At 37.5% G+C, this 16,054-nt stretch overlaps 2 protein-coding genes and 1 pseudogene across 2 annotated transcripts; 2 read left to right on the forward strand and 1 right to left on the reverse strand.

The window, feature by feature from the left end:
• Positions 1 to 187: 187 nt before the first annotated feature.
• Positions 188 to 5,294, reverse strand: LOC145233588 (atlastin-1-like). Its single transcript, XM_080098345.1, has 10 exons — positions 5,156 to 5,294; positions 4,748 to 4,959; positions 4,305 to 4,430; positions 3,871 to 4,029; positions 3,652 to 3,705; positions 2,137 to 2,359; positions 1,772 to 1,956; positions 1,602 to 1,673; positions 758 to 958; positions 188 to 455 (listed from the first exon to the last, which is right to left on the reverse strand). Exons 2-8 carry the CDS (start codon positions 4,925 to 4,927, stop codon positions 1,659 to 1,661), a joined length of 942 nt encoding a protein of 313 aa, XP_079954471.1. The 5' UTR covers positions 4,928 to 4,959; positions 5,156 to 5,294; the 3' UTR covers positions 188 to 455; positions 758 to 958; positions 1,602 to 1,658.
• A 1,268-nt stretch (positions 5,295 to 6,562) lies between these two features.
• Positions 6,563 to 11,253, forward strand: LOC145224428 (uncharacterized). Its single transcript, XM_080090952.1, has 8 exons — positions 6,563 to 6,742; positions 7,471 to 7,629; positions 8,152 to 8,205; positions 8,351 to 8,576; positions 9,039 to 9,223; positions 9,561 to 9,632; positions 10,007 to 10,207; positions 10,864 to 11,253. The coding sequence occupies exons 1-8, from the start codon at positions 6,563 to 6,565 to the stop codon at positions 11,119 to 11,121; spliced, it is 1,335 nt and encodes a 444-aa protein (XP_079947078.1). The 3' UTR covers positions 11,122 to 11,253.
• A 2,236-nt stretch (positions 11,254 to 13,489) lies between these two features.
• LOC145224511 (uncharacterized) lies at positions 13,490 to 15,921 on the forward strand (annotated as a pseudogene).
• The last annotated feature ends 133 nt before the right edge of the window (positions 15,922 to 16,054 follow it).

Consider the following 16,054-nt stretch of genomic DNA (forward strand, 5'->3'; position numbering starts at 1 on the left):
CATTGACCCAATAGTATCGATTTTTCCGGATAGTATTAAATTGTGTTCACTGTAGGCCTTTAAATCTAGTTTGTAAAGATTTTTATTCACGAAAAAACGTCAAATATTTTGTCGTTGGAAACAAATTAACCCATAACGATTAAAACCGTTTTTTTTTAAGAATGGGACAATGCAAATCCTTTTGACTGTTAGGATGTATTTTACATCAACAACAAAAGTACAAACAACATGTACTATACATGAGCAAAACATTGTTGAAATGAAATCATACAAACGAGTTGTTACACCACATAGCTAACGTCTTTGCTGTGATTAGTAAAAACAACAGGCAAAACTTTTCCCCCTTGAAGAGTAACAAAACACGAAAATGGCTTCGTGCAAAGGAACAAGATTCATAATAATCGGTACCAATAGAGAGCGTACGCTCCAATCATTCCCACGGCTATCCACATTATCTACAAAAAGTGTAAGAAAAAACGTTTTATGTTTAACATACCATATATTTAACTTTCAGCATAGTAGTCAATAAGAAACAGTATTAGGCCTACACGAAGCATAAAAATTAAGATTTAATGATTAAAAGCACAACCAAAGCCCCAAAACGACAATAAAAAAATGTTTCTACTACGAAACAAGTTATAGTATTTTTACACTTTTTCGTTTGCTGACGTTTAGCTAAGTAAAATGTCAAGCCAGTTGCTATGGGTCATTCGACCCACCAAACCACACCTAACCGTCAGTTAAAGATATAACTCACCTTTTGAGTTTTCTTTGCCTTGTTGTTGTAAACCTTATATCTTTCGTCGAGGCGCCTATCCAGCTCAGCGATTGCAGCGTTGACAAATCGAACCTCCATGTAATGGCCCTCCGTGGAAGCCCTTAAGTTGTCCAAAGCTTTATGCTTTAATTCCATGTGCCGTTTGGTCCTGGTCGTCTCTGTTTGAAACCAGCCCCGAGCCTGTCAAACATTGTTGGTTAAATGTTTAGTTATAAGGTGTCACTCTTGGGCGGGAAAATTGGGTCTAGGACCCCGCTGAAACCAATAAAAACCTGGTGCCTATACGTGAGGTTTTACCAAGGCCTGAACTTTCGTGAAATAACGAAGGAAATGAGCCATGGTGTAAATCAGGAACAAATAAATCTATTTTACATTTAAGTACTTTTAAACTTTTTTCATTTTCAAACTTTCTTTAAACTTTTGCACTTTCAGTCTTCAAATTTGAAGTAGCGATACTAAAGGCTTGGAATCATACGTAGTATACTGTCGTATTGTCTGTACCAGAGTTGGAAGTCGGGCCCGGTACGAACTTAGGTTTCCTAAAAAACGGGCCAGATTCGGGACAGACTTTACACTCGGTGTCAATATTACTTAGAATAAATTTAATTAGCCTAAGTAGCTAGTTGCTAGACCTGACCTAAATTTAAACAGCCCTAAAACGCCTTGTTCAAGACCAATTATCTATTATTGACAATTGTGTTTGTTGTCTTTTCTGAGGCTTCAATGTATAGACCTGTCAATCAAACTTTCGGGCCTAAACACGAATTCGGGCCGGGTTTGGGCTCCAATTTCAAGCCTGTTTACTAATCTGGTCGGTACCAACCTCGAGCAGTTTACGTTGATAAGATTGAAAGCAGGAGTTTGCTTCCTTGGCCATGTGCTACTCTTTGATGGCCTGAAAAATATTTGTTTCAAAGCGTTTACTGTTACTGTATAGCGAATTTGTTTTTAACAAGTCTAAAGGAACACAGAATGGAAACCATTCATGCTTACGTTTGCCAAAGTAAAGCTTGTTGGTTGTTCTCTGTATTGAAACTTTTTTGCGAACATTTTGAGTTGAGGTTTCAGATCGCAAACTCGAAAAACTTCACCATCGACGATTCCTGGTTGCACAATTTCGTGAAGCAACTTTTGTGTAAAAATGCGCAAGCTTTCCCGAAATAGTTGGTCCTCGATGTCTGCAAACATATTTTTGAACATTATTCACAATACAGCATAATTCCATTTAATTAGCTACTGAGGTTCCAATGTTTTAACTCCAAAATAAATGAAAATGAAAAAAAAAACAGTATTTTACGTTAAGCAACATTGAACTGTTGTTTCCTTTGGTATATGTATCAGACATCATCATCATTTACCTCTCATGAAAGTGATCTTTGTTCTTTTGCTTTTTACTTTTTGATTCGGGGGCGGCATCATAAAAACCAAAACTGATCTAAATTTGTCGTTAAGCTCTCGGAAGAAAACATCGGTTTGTTTTCCAGGTTTTCCTTGCGATTTTATGTGATTTAGGTAAGCCTCTCCTCCCTCCCAGCAATAACCAAACTGCTGGTTTGCATCACGTACCACGATGATGAGGGTCTAAAGCAGGGGTGGGCAATTAATTTTTAAAAGGGGCCACATAAGAAACCTGACTTATGTCCGAGGGCCAAACCAACGATATCTTGGTTAAACTTTATACTATATTTGAGCGTTATACTGCATATATTTATGGTTTGCATAAAAAATAAGCGGGCAAATTCACGTGAAAAATAACAATTTAGCTTGCAATATTACACTGAAATGTTAAAACTCTAGTTAAGTTTTAATTCAATTAGGTTGTTTAAATTCGCGTTTCAGCTTTCCGGTTTGTAAAAATCAGATTTATGTGTTTTTCCCATCCCCGCTGTATTATTTTGACACAAAAGAGCATTATAGGCTTCATCGCGTAACAATGAGTTGAACAACTTGTTTTATAACCATTTTGACCAGCATCACACGTAGCTGTATGCCTACACATGTGCATCACTACGTAATAATATATATAACAAATGGCTTTTTAAAAATAACAGCAAAATTGACGTATTTCATGCTTAGCATAAATAGGCCTATATTGGATTGATGTTTAAATTTACTTAAACCTCACGCGGGTCGGACAGGGACAGCCAACGGGCCGGATGTGGCCCGCGGGCCGTAAAATGCCCAGGTCTGGTCTTTAGACTCTAAAGCAGGGGTGGGCAACCTTAATTACTGTGGGGCCAAATACAATAGCCAAAATTGGATCGCGGGCCGCACCTGGGTACAACACAAGGTGATTTTACTTCGTTACTTACCAAATATGCTTAGCTAAAAGTTAAATTTGGATTTGATTCCAGCCACATATTACCTGGTCGAAGAAATATAGCATCTGGCGCATTAATCTGCTCAAAAATATATAATAGTTGGACTCGTTTGTCAGTACATTTCAAATTCGAACGCCTCTACGGGCCGCACGACCTTTATTCAAGGGCCGCATTTGGCCCACGAGCCACAGGTTGCCCACCCCTGCTCCAAAGAAACGTCAAAATGCATTTTCGAGTCTTTTGAAAATAAGTTAACCACGCAAGTGATTTCAAACTTTTAAGGACAAATGGGGTAAATGCTATAGGGTGAAACACAAAAATCAGCGCCTAAACGGCATATTCTGGAAATGTGCAAACTTAATCTAGTTTAAACTTTCTTTTAAAAAAGCACCCATTTTGGGTGGTACTATTACCACTGCGAGATGCGAGATGTGTTTCTAGGAATAGTGCGATTCAAAAAAAGGAAAACGAAAAACGAAAAACGAAATAATCACTTCAAAATGGGTTGTTCAATTAATAGGTAAACGTATTAGCTCAGCGGCTCAGCCTTACCTGAAATGTATTTGTCTGTGTATTGCCACCTGTTCTTATTTCCTCCAAAAACACCTGCAACATATATCACAAAAGTTATTGCACATTCATTGGGCAGTAACGAATATAAGATCAACACAGTTTAATCCAATAGTTTTTTTTTGTAAGCAAGGCAGTGTTACATTTTGTATTATAATGTGCACAATTAACAAAAGAGTCACTCTCATAGCAGGTTTTTACCTGAATTTTGTCCATGCTTTCTGAGCTAATCCTTTCTTTAACGTTGTAAATGAGCACTTGACTGAAATATGCTGACAACCTAAAAATGCTGATGTCATGATGACGGGGTTGATTGGGATTCGACAAACCTTCAGTATCCCATAATGACAAAACCAAGTCCTGAAAAATTGGAATAAACAACAACTAATTTACCTTTTGACGGTAAATATTACAGACAGGATTAAGTAAAGTCTTGTACGGTATAAAAAGCCGCAATACTGATGTTAGATAAACTAAACATAACGACACAAACATTAAGAAAGTCCTATAAGAAATGCGTGTTGGGTTGTGGGCTATACGACTGTGCTTCGCCCGGCCATTAAAGCCTTGTGGTGGACTTTTAAATGTCAGATTGTTAAAAGCCTGATACTTTTGTAAAATATGTAAATGTTTACCTTGTCCGCACGTGGGGTGGGTAGAAAACCATTGAACATGTCGATTCCTTGCGTTTCTGCTCGCACCGAAGTTTCCAATGGGAACACTTCTATTAACTCCGTTTCGTCTTCGAAAAACGACTCGCCCTGCAAAGCACGACAAAGTGATTAATATTTTGCATGCAAAGTTCCGCATATTTTCGTGAGCAAAAGTTGTGTTTGTGTTTGAGTTTGTCTTTGCAGTAAAAATATCCAATCAGTAAAAATAGATTTGGAACAGCATAATATTCTGGCAATGTTGTTTCGTGTTATACTACATCCTGTTCACATGTATAGCACCTTGGAATATTTACTTATAAGGCACGTCCAATGCGCTAATGATTCAGTTTAAAAACAGATTACAAAATGCATTGAATAACACATTCACCAGTTACAACGTTCAGGGTAGTTTCGGTTTGATTTACCTTTTCAATGGCACCAAGCAAAACATTGTAAAGAAATGACTTTCCAATTCCGAATGATCCAATGCTGGTTATGATTGATAAAGGTTTTTTGGCGTGTTCAACATCAGCTTGGGGGATTTGATCAGGCAACACTTCCCAACTGTCATCCACAAATGTCAATACTTTTGTCAGTTTTCCCATTTTCAAGTGAAGTCAAACCGGTTTTCCTGAAGCTGTTTGAGAAAAACAGTTTTATTTAAACTTGTTCATGTCAACTGCGAGGTCGCCTAAAAAAGGGCATCATAGTGAATAAATAAAGATAGTCTTCACGCTTATGTTGATCACATTTGAGTATATTTTTATTGACATTTGAGTATTGTTAGTAAAAAAAAAACGGATTTAACCTTGTAACTAAAACTGTAGCCTTACCATAAGCCAGTACAGTGCTGTTCCATTGATCTATGCAAATCAAATCAATTGAATGCCTCCCTACTTCACTCGGAAGGTAATGTTCAACTCAACTTCGGCTCAATGAGTTTGCAAAGCAGATTCATCTATTTTACACTATTAGCTATATTTTACACTACACTATAAGTTTCAGAAATGTACAGCGTTGCGCTATCAACTTGTCCCGCTTTTGTGAACTCAGTGTTTAAACAAACTATTCCTGTCAAAACGTACGTGTTGTCTCCTTAAAACAGGTTAATCAAGCAACAGTTTTTGCTTGCACTGTCACAAGGCTACAAATGCTAGCAGTTCCCGTTCTAACAGACAAACACAGGAGGCGAATCTTTAGTTTCGTCGGCGTTCAGAACCGTGGCCTCTCCCACAAACACATCAGCGCATTAGGAAAAGAAGCAGACATAAAAAAGAAACACAACTTTGCTCCTCATTAGGCGCTCGAGAAAGGAGAAATAAACTCAGTTACGGATCGAATAGCTCATGTGCTTTGGTTTTATGCCTCACCTAGGACCGTGTATTGTCGAATGCAGGCAAATGTAATTGTATTAATGAGTCTGGTCTAACTCACTGATCTCTATAAACACTGGATTGCAATTTTCAGTTTTCTTTGTTTTTCTGTTTTGTTGTTTTATTGGTCTTTTATCACGAATGCAAACAAAACTAAAGTTCCGCCTACGGATGGCAGACAAAGCGGAACTATTACATACGATGCCAATAGGAGACACAGCTTTGCTCAGTTTTTTTGTGCACTTAAAAGCAACGAAACAATTGGTAAATTTAAAAAAATACGAGTGCGAGACAGAAAAGGACTTTGAGGTCATCTTGTCAGCGAATCCTTACAGGTGGATGACCAGTGATACGTTTATAGTTACATAATTGAAAGTAACAAGAGGTTTGCTTTACCAGTATCCGAGGCCAATACGCAGCAAGCGAATAAAGCTTGTAGAGTGAAGGCTCGCATGTATAACAAGATACAGCTTTACAACGAGACTTGATGAATTCCCTAAAAATCTGCGATGAGATGAATTCTTACTTTATGAAATTTGTATCATAATAAATTAGCGATAGGCAGTAACATTCCTTGTTGGTAGTTTTTCCATGTTTTTGTATCTGGAGAAACCGCAAGTAAAAAGGGTTTCAGCTCTAGTCCTGTGGCATTTCTCAGGTGTTTAATTACTGTTTTGCAAGGTAACAAAAGTGTCAGTGTTAAATAGTTAGTAAAAAATATTCCAAATTGCCAATTTCTTATTTTGGGATGTGTTCAAATACCCTGGACTTGTTTCTTATCTTATGATTAACAAACAACCTGGATTGTAGTTTTGAAACAGTGTTGTACTAACTTGTAACAAGCCTCGGTAATTGCTAGCATAGATAATGGCAAAACTAATCAAAGTGCTTGATGTAAGAAATAAGAAATGGACGATTTTAGCGGATCAAATACCAGATGGTGCTAAAAATCATGTCGAAAAACCTTTGGCAATCATAACAAGCATTGGGCAATTCGGGATTGGAAAGTCATTTCTGCAAAATATTTTGCTTGGTGCGATTCAAAAGGTAACTCAAGCTACAAATTTAACCTTGTTTACTCAGCGTGTTTACATCGACCTTTGGCAAACTGGCTTTTCAGCTCGATACTCCTAACAAAACTGTAGCTACACTTGCTGATTATACAGTTAGCTTAGCTTGATGAAACCATCTTTCTTTGTTTTGACACCTTTTTTCTAGACTTTTTTCTAGAAGTCATGTAGGCCTAATAGGTACTAAAAATGTGGGTACATTTCGGCATATTGTTACAGCAGTATTCGATCGAAAGCAACCCTTAGTCGGTTGATATAAAGCCTAATTTTTTTTTTGTTACTTTGAAAAAGTCGATTTTTTGTAATTAAAAAAATGCTGTCAGTATCTTATGCTACGCAATCGTTTTGTGTTTTTGAAAGGAAATTCTTTTTTTGAAGATGAAACTGAACTGCCGACAGTTTTTCCCCTGGAAACGTCGGTGGAGTCAAAAACGAAAGGAATCGACATGTTTAACGAGTATCTCAAACACCCACATAATCAGGTAGAATCTAATTTAAGCTCTAAAAATATGTTATGATGATAATGGCAGCATATAAAAGCATTTTCTTGATAAAAGTTATAGCTAATTTGAAGGTTATCAGACGCGTTCTCGATTATAATATTTCGCAGCACAGTTGCGTGAGAAAAAAAGTTTGTTGTTCGATTTAACGAGGTGACACGTATGTTGTGTAGTTGGTAATTTTAGGAATGAAAATCTATTTTAGGACATGGTATTGTCGTTATGGGATGCTGAAGGTCCATCAAATCCCACTGAATCCCACGATCAGGACATCACGGTTTTCGCTTTGTCTGCGGTTTTCAGCCAGGTTCTCATTTACAACGTGAAAGAAAAATTTACTTCAGAGAACATGGACAAAATTCAGGTAAAAAGTACAATGAACTTTAAAATTGGGACATGAAGACAAAATGAAAATGAAACTAAAAGAACGTGGATTCTTCAATTGACAAAACGTATATTTTTTGCTAAACTTTTTGTCTGCTTTTTCAAATCTAATTACACAAACAATGAATCGAAAATAACTTCTCCCATTTTAAATTACCACTTTGCCACCCAGGTACTAATAGTTTGCAGTTAACCGTCATAAGTTGGCAAAGTTAGGTAATGCTGTGCAAACATTTGTATCTCAACAGTTACTTGTGGGGAAATCAATGTGTGCTTCGTTGTTTCTAATGTGTACATGAGTGGTTATCCTCTTTAATCTTGCAGCGTATAAAAAGCCGAAAAACTATTTTTATTTTGGTGGAGAAGGGTGCTTTTCATTACCAATAATGAAAATATGAACTTTGAAACGTTGCCAGTATTTCGTCGTAGAGTCCAAAAACATGAGCGGATGTTTGGACTTCAAAATAGCGAATGTTGGTAACAACTTAGTGTATTTTTTTAGGTGTTTTTGGAGCAAATGAGAAAACTGATTGACGTAAAAAATGCCAAATTTCAGGTGGGTCTATTTCAGTTTTGTAACCTACGAGTGAGTCAGAGCAAAATATTTATCGTATCTGTACTGATGTTGTTGTTAAGAATTTGGGTTTGGTCAATAAAATAGATTTTGAAATTTCTTTAGTGTTTTAGCTTATATTCTATAGACCCTCATCATCGTGGTTCGTGATGCAGATGATGAGTTCGGTTATAACTGGGAGGGTGGAAAGGCTTACAAGAAATACATGAAGACGAAGGGGGAAAGGCAGCAGGGTCAAACTGCAATGTTTTTTAAGGAGATTGAGGAAACATTTAGTTCAGTGTTGGTTTTTATGATGCCTCAGCCGAATTACCAAGTTAGGACCAAGAGAATCACAGTTACCCATATGAGAGGTAGGTTAGTTGTACCTATAACTTTTGGACATTTTTTTGCTGGCATGCCCCTTGTAGTTCTAGTATACAGTGTTTGCGTACCATATATCTCAAGAAAAAAGACAATACAAAACCTATAGAAGCAATACAGTAGCCTACCTATTCTATTTGTGTGTGATGAGCGAAATGCATATAAAATAAATAATGGTACAAGAATGCGAAATGCTTAATCCAAAAACACATGCTAATTATATACTAAGAGCATGGTCAACTGAATTAAACACTAGGCGTCCAGTAAGAAAGGAAATGGAACCGATTTACATTTCAGAGTGCATAGCTGTGTTGTATCTTTTTAACGTTAATTAATGTGTTTCGATAGCCAGAAGTTAACTGTAGTTTGCCAAAAATCATTTTTTAAACATGACTGTGTGAAGCTTAGAACGAAACAATAGTGGGGTAATTTTATTTGAACGTCGTATGCAGATATCGGTGACGAGCTATTTCGAGACAGCTTGCAAATTTTCACCAGAAAGTTGTTTCATGAAATCGTGCAACCAGCAGTGGTCGGTGGTGAAGCCTTTTACGTTTCTGATTTGAAACCTCAACTTACAAAGATCGCCGAACAACTTAAAAGCGGAGACAAACTTGTCGTTGATACTTTGGGAAACGTCAGTTTTAAATCTTTAATTAATAAAGCCTTAGGGCTTCGATAATTGAAGTGACTACATCTGTAAATCAATATGTCGATAAAATATTGTTAAAATGATCTATTTATCTATTATTATTTATTTATCTTTGCAATGAAAATATTCGCATTTTTTTAGCAACTGTTTTTGTGCAGTCGTACATACATTTTAGACTCGTTTTTAAAACTTAGTGATGACAAACTTTTATAGTTGACCAAATCAGAATCCACTTTCTAGGCATTCATGAGCACAATGACATGTAAGGTTACAACTGATGGTCGTGTAGATAATCCCATACTTGCTATTTTTTATTTTACAGCACATAAAAGAGTTGTTCATCAAGAAAGAAGCGAACAGCTGCTTCGAGAAATATCAACTTGACCTGCTAAAGGTTAGAAAAAGAAGCTTTCCAATATGAGCACTGCATGGCAGAAAAAAAACTTATGGGTTACAAAACTTATGAAAGTTTGATGAAACCGCGTATTAAATTTGTTTCTATAAGCAATTGATGGATTTGTTTAGGGTAATAAACACAACAAGATGCCGCCTAGCTGGTACCTTATGTTATTACAGTTTTAACACATTGTAGCATTGCGAACCTTGGAAATGCTGGGTTATTTGAGTTCCAGTAAGCGTTTGTAATTAAAATAATATTGTAATCTCGATCAATGTATACCCATAGTACTTATATGCTCAAATGCGGAAGCATAAGGTTTGTTGCATTTACCTCATATAAACACCGATTAAATCTGTTTAATTCTTCAGAAATGGGGTGAATTTGAAACTGAGGCGACAAGAACTAAGCGACACAACGAACTGAAGCAAAACACTCTGGAAAATTTTAGGACCGCCATTAAAAGTCATTACGTGGAGCGTCGATTCATCGAAGCGGCCATTGATGATCTTAAGGAACTTCTCGACGACAGGTTCATGGCCTACAACGATAACAGCAGTGCAAACCAAAAGGTGCTATTTCCTCGTTGTCGGATAAAGTTTGAGAATTTGTGGATAATATTCTAAACCAGTGGTTCTCAACCGCCGGTCCGCGTCAACTTTTCTGCCGGTCCGCCAAATAAATTACAATTTTATGTCTTAATTTATTTATTTTATACCTCAAAGAACCGCGTTTAACACGTATGATATCAAACAGACAGCAGGTCCGCAAAATTTGTTTAGAAAGTTTATCGGTCCGCAAATTTAAAGGTTGAGAACCACTGTTCTAAACAATAAAACTTAAAAAAACAGGTTTTTAATGATCATGATTCATTATTATCATTCGACTTATATTTTGTTGTGATGTGACCCTATTTTGCTACAATATTTCATAAAGTTGTAGCTTTTAGAAAGGTACTAAACTAAGACGAAATTGAATGATTGTCATGATGCTTCATCAAAACATAGGAGTTTGACAAATGAGCTACACAGCATATATGGGCTGTCTGTCATTTTGACTTCAAGTTTACACAACATATTCCGGTATTTCTCGCGCTTTTGTAATAAGCGCTATTGTGGGTCGCATTTTGTTGGAATGGCATTGCAAAGTGAAAATGATTGATGACCTGACGTTTATTAATCACAATTTTTTACCTAATGAGGTTTTAATGCTGCACCTGCTGTTACAGACGATGTGGATCATCAGTGGTGTGATTATCGGTGTTGCAGCGGTCGGCTTAATAGTGTACTATCCACCTGCCGCAGCCACAGCTTCAAAGCTGGTTCGCTTGGTAGGAAATGTTATACGCAAGGGATTGGACATCGTAAAAAGTTTCAATGACCCTAACCCAACCAAAATCGTCATTAACCTGACGGTTGTCATCTTCGTAAGTCAAGTAAAAGAATTGGTACCTGGTTCATGTTTGGCATTGCAAGGACAGTTTTAATCTGACGCTTAGTCGTTGTACATATGCTTATCTGATTGGTTTTCGACTTTTTACCTGTAAATACGTAACGTTGTACAGCATTATGGAACAGTTTGATTACTTTCGTAGACCGTATTAACTGATTGTTTGAGGTTAAGTTCATTTTTACTGTTTCTTTTCGCTAGTTGCATCGAAAAAAATCCACAAGTCGCAAATAATTATAGCCACAAATGTGAATTTTGCTGTTAATCTACTACTGTCACAGCAAAAAATTTTTCATTACAACATGCATTCCTAATATTTTCCTTGCTTCTCTTTATAATCACAAGTTTCGTTGTCAACGATGATTTTGATATAAACTACTGTATATTGCATGGCTGACGACTTGAGCCTGTATTGTTAAGTTTTGCGATCGAACCACCTCGATTAAACTCATTTAAAAGTTCCGGGTACTTGTCAAAACAATTTCAGTGGGATGTAAATTAGAGATGCACCGAATAAGCTTACTTTGGGCGGTTTTGATGAAACAAGTTTGGCTGGACCATTTGAATCATTATGACGTCACGCAAAGACTTAAGCTACGCGTTTGACATGAAAACATACGCTTTTTACCAGGCAAACGGTAGTGTTACACAACAGAATGGTTGTGGTTCATTATCATTTTAGTTATGTGGGATTTAACTTGCATGGACCATAGTTGCCTGACCGCCAATCAATTACTGACTTTTTGTCTGGAGTTGGCAAAACGATAATGTTTTATAAATCAGACGCGATTTAAGTTATTGCGTTTATTTTGAAAGATTGCGTGCTAAGCAGAAATGACACGTTTGACGCTTTAAATTTAAATTCGCAGTCGGTTTTTATTCTTTCGTATGAAGAAAACATTTAATACGCTGTGCTTCCAAATCATTTGTTGCTGTACGAGATGGAAGAGGAAGCTCCACTTTTTGCATCTCGGTCATGCTGATGTAACTTGCCACTCCGTCTCCTTTCCACCCCGCACCTCCTCCAGAAGAACTTGCTCCGTCGGATGTTGCGATGTCACGAGCGCCGTCGCTTCCAAAAGCACCAGCCTATAGTGGTGGTATCACGCATTAATGCACGCGCAAAAACAAACAATGTTTAATAGGTTCTTAATCATGTTTAAATAAAAAATTCAAAATGCAAAGGTGCAAAGCAAGGATTAAAAGCGGGTCCAAATAAAACTTTTGGTCTGATCTCTATAAACACTGATTTGTGCTTCTCCAATGAACGGGTAAGTTGGGTGAAAGCAATTACATGGGCACTTAAAAAAAACGTAATAACGGCTCTTTGAGAAAGCCCTAAACATGCATTTCGGGCAATAGGGATAGAGTGGATTATTTATCCCGTCTTCCGTCCTTTAGTTTGGCTCTTTTCCCGCCTCTCCCGTTTCTGAGTTCAGTGGTCTCCAACTTGTGGGTCCCGATCCCAAGTGGGGTCGCCTAAACTTTTTTATAGGGTCGCTATAAATTACTAAATTTAGTTTATTACTGTTTGATTTTATTGCCGAAAAAAGAGTTTACAACCTTTTGCTCATGTTTTGCAGTACAACTTGTACTTCGTGCTACAATCTAATCATTGTAATGAATTAATCAAAAACCGATTAGTTGCGACCAAAGAAACCCAAGTTTACCAACCTATTTTTACGCGATACAGCCTATGAAGTCATTTTGTTTCCAAATTATTACAGGTATAGTAAAAAACACATAAATTTACTGATTTCTGCAAACTTGTGGACTTTAACGCGAATTTAAATTGGCCAGATTGAAAAAAAACTTTTGGGTTCTTACATTTGAGTGTAATAATGCACGCTAAATGCCAATATTGAAAGTTTACATGAAAATTAAGTGGGCAAATTTACATGAAAATAGTTCAGCTGCATTACCTAATGTAAATGCTAATTTCATTTTCTTTGAAAATGTGGTCGCTTTGTAAAAAGGTTAAAGACTACAGTTTTATTCAATTTAATCAAATTACTCTTCAAGTCCGTGTATAGTGTTGCCAAATTTTGGCGATATGGAAATATCACAAACATCACACCCAAACAGTGCCGCCAAAAGAAGTCAAGGCCTCTAGGCATGAGTGACTACGGGGCATGTAAATTACTAAAGCGCTTTCCAGCAGCGCTTTCTGCCTTTTGTGAGACAGTGGTGGCATCAGTGTGAACAGAACATTTAAGGCAGCCAGCAGTAGTAATCCAACTAAAAGCAACAGTGAAAAACAATAAACAGACACAAGGTAATTAGGATTATGACTGTTATTTACTTTGTAGCAGTGAAAAGGTCTTGTGCAAACTTGGCTAAGCCTATTGACTGGAATATGTTTCTTGGGATTTGAAAGGTTTTCTCTACTGCAATCTGTATGATGAAAACTCACCACCCAAGCTGCTGTGGAAATGAGATGGGATTTTAGTGATTGTGCTCAGAGTGGGAGATTTGGTCCAACACAAGTAAGTCTAAGTTTAAATACGTCGACTGCAAATGTATGATGATACTAAACTGCACAAAAACTTGTTAAATTACAAAATCTATGATTTATGAGATAGAAAAAAAAAATGTTCAACGATTACAGAAAGACCAATTATGGTGCAAATGCATTATAAATGGGACATTTTTTATCTAAAGGTATTGCTAATTGTTTTTGTTTTTTTGATAGGTTTCCTGATTATGTGAAGTGGTGAAGTGTATTGCTAATCACATACATAATATTTCGAAACCGGTGCTCATTTGGCTGTCAAAGTTTTAAAAAGCTTTAATTGTGCAAAGCTAAGAATGCAAAATAGTTACTAGTATAGTGTAAAAAGTTTTTGTTTTTTTTAAGTTTTTGTGTTTTGCATCGGTAGGTTACAGACCAATTAAAAACGTTAAAACTACAAACTTAGGTCCTCATTTTTTTAGTCAGTTATGTATATGACCACCACTATGTCAACCTCACAGTTATTCTGTTTCAGGCGTCGAGGGAGATGTGACAATCGTAAACGAGGTGCAACAATGGACGGCACCCTCTTCTGGGTTGTATCTTTTGACAGGTAAATTAATGTTGCAGCTTTGACTTCCATCACCGTTAATTTAGAACAATATTTACAAATGTAAACTGAGGCAAACTGATTTTTTGTCTGGCTCCTTCTGGTTTGGAACTTGTCAGTGGAAATTACGGTCAAGGCGCAGTTGAAAAGGCTGATTTTCGGATAATAAAAGGGGAAAAATTTCGGAATTTGGTTGGTAAATATTCGTGTTGTCTCACTTTTCTTATTGATTTCTAGTTGGCTTAAAGATTTGAAAAACATTTTTAAGTTTAAAAGAATACTTACCAACCAAAATCCGAAATTTTTCCCCTTTTATTATCCGAAAATTTAAAAGTTTGTGATTTTGAATAACGTAATTATCGGACATACCCAAGGTCAGCAAAGCGATTATGATCCTGCTATTGGACGGTTACGTGGTCCAGGAGGATCGGGAGGCACTTTTGTGTCGCGCAGTGCCGACAATTTTCTGATGCTTGTCGCCGGCGGAGGGAGCTCAGGAGTTGGCAATCCGCCTCAATCCTCCATAAACTTTGCCGACGCTGCTTTCACGACTAAAGGTAAATCGGGGTCGAGAACCCTTAAGAGCGGGCCCCAGGGTGTTGGTGGGGCAAATGGAAGCGGCGGTGCTCGTGGCATCGCAATATCCGACGGAGCAAGCTCTTCTGGAGGAGGAGCAGGGTGGAAAGGAGACGGAGCGGCAAGTTACATCAGCGTGACCGAGATGCAGAAAGTGGAGTTTCCTCTTCCAAGCATCTCGTACAGCAACAAATGATTTGGAAGCACAGCGTATTAAATGTTTTCTTCATACGAAAGAATAAAAACCGACTGCGAATTTAAATTTAAAGCGTCAAACGTGTCATTTCTGCTTAGCACGCAATCTTTCAAAATAAACGCAATAACTTAAATCGCGTCTGATTTATAAAACATTATCGTTTTGCCCACTCCAGACAAAAAGTCAGTAATTGATTGGCGGCCAGGCAACTATGGTCCATGCAAGTTAAAACCCACATAACTAAAATGATAATGAACCACAACCATTCTGTTGTGTAACACTACCGTTTGCCTGGTAAAAAATCGTATGTTTTCATGTCAAAAGCGTAGCTTAAGTCTTTGCGTGACGTCATAATGATTCAAATGGTCCAGCCAAACTTGTTTCATCAAAACCGCCCAAAGTAAGCTTATTCGGTGCATCTCTAATTTACACCCCACTAAAATTGTTTTGACAAGCAAATAAAGTATTTGGAAGCACCGCGTCCGGCGTTGGAGGTTATTTAATGTTTTCTTCACCCGATGGTGGAGTGCTCGAAAACAATGGAGGATTTGGAGGAGGAGAGTCAGGTAGCGCTGACGGAGGGGCTGGGGGTGGCGGTGGTTATTCGGGTGGTGGAGGTGGACCCCAAATGGATGGGGTGGGGGAGGGGGTTCTTTTAATGCCGGGGAAACGGCCAGAGATTCGACGCTTCACAAAGGACGTGGCTCGGTAACAATTTCATTTACAGGTGGGTGACTGTAATTAAATCAATAATTTTGTAAACATTTGTTCTAATACATTTTGCATAACAGGACATCCTTGCTGCGGCCCTATTGTGGTTTACATTGCGATGTGTTTTGTGGGTGGAATAGTTCTAACCCTTCTTGTTGCCTTCCTTGTTTACCGCTGCATCAAGCTGTGCAAAGAATATGAGACAAGTCCGCTTGAAGAAAAAAGTGCCAAAAAAACTTTTTTCGCTTGGCAGAAAGAAAGGATTTTACTCTGGGTTCGGCAAATCTTCTGACTCACAGAAAGTTTCCGTCCAAAAACCGTCAAAACGAAAAGCCAAGCCGTACGGGCAATACACTAACGACGATGCAGTTAACAGACCACATGACGCTTATGACGAATATGTCGAGTTATCACGTGACAAGAGA

The sequence above is a fragment of the Phallusia mammillata genome, chromosome 1, assembly GCF_965637545.1.
Source record: "Phallusia mammillata chromosome 1, kaPhaMamm4.hap1.1, whole genome shotgun sequence".
In the NCBI taxonomy this organism is placed as follows: domain Eukaryota; kingdom Metazoa; phylum Chordata; class Ascidiacea; order Phlebobranchia; family Ascidiidae; genus Phallusia; species Phallusia mammillata.

Excerpts from the sequence above, each read along its gene's own strand:
- LOC145233588 (XM_080098345.1), bottom strand. The coding sequence starts at position 4,927 with ATGGGAAAACTGACAAAAGTATTGACATTTGTGGATGACAGTTGGGAA. Across the intron at positions 3,706-3,870 it reads AAAGCATGGACAAAATTCAG|GTGTTTTTGGAGGAAATAAG; the intron begins GTAAAAACCTGC and ends TATATGTTGCAG. Across the intron at positions 2,360-3,651 it reads CACAGACAAATACATTTCAG|ACCCTCATCATCGTGGTACG; the intron begins GTAAGGCTGAGC and ends CCCCTGCTTTAG.
- LOC145224428 (XM_080090952.1), top strand. The coding sequence starts at position 6,563 with ATGGCAAAACTAATCAAAGTGCTTGATGTAAGAAATAAGAAATGGACG. Across the intron at positions 7,630-8,151 it reads AGAACATGGACAAAATTCAG|GTGTTTTTGGAGCAAATGAG; the intron begins GTAAAAAGTACA and ends GTATTTTTTTAG. Across the intron at positions 9,633-10,006 it reads ATCAACTTGACCTGCTAAAG|AAATGGGGTGAATTTGAAAC; the intron begins GTTAGAAAAAGA and ends TTAATTCTTCAG.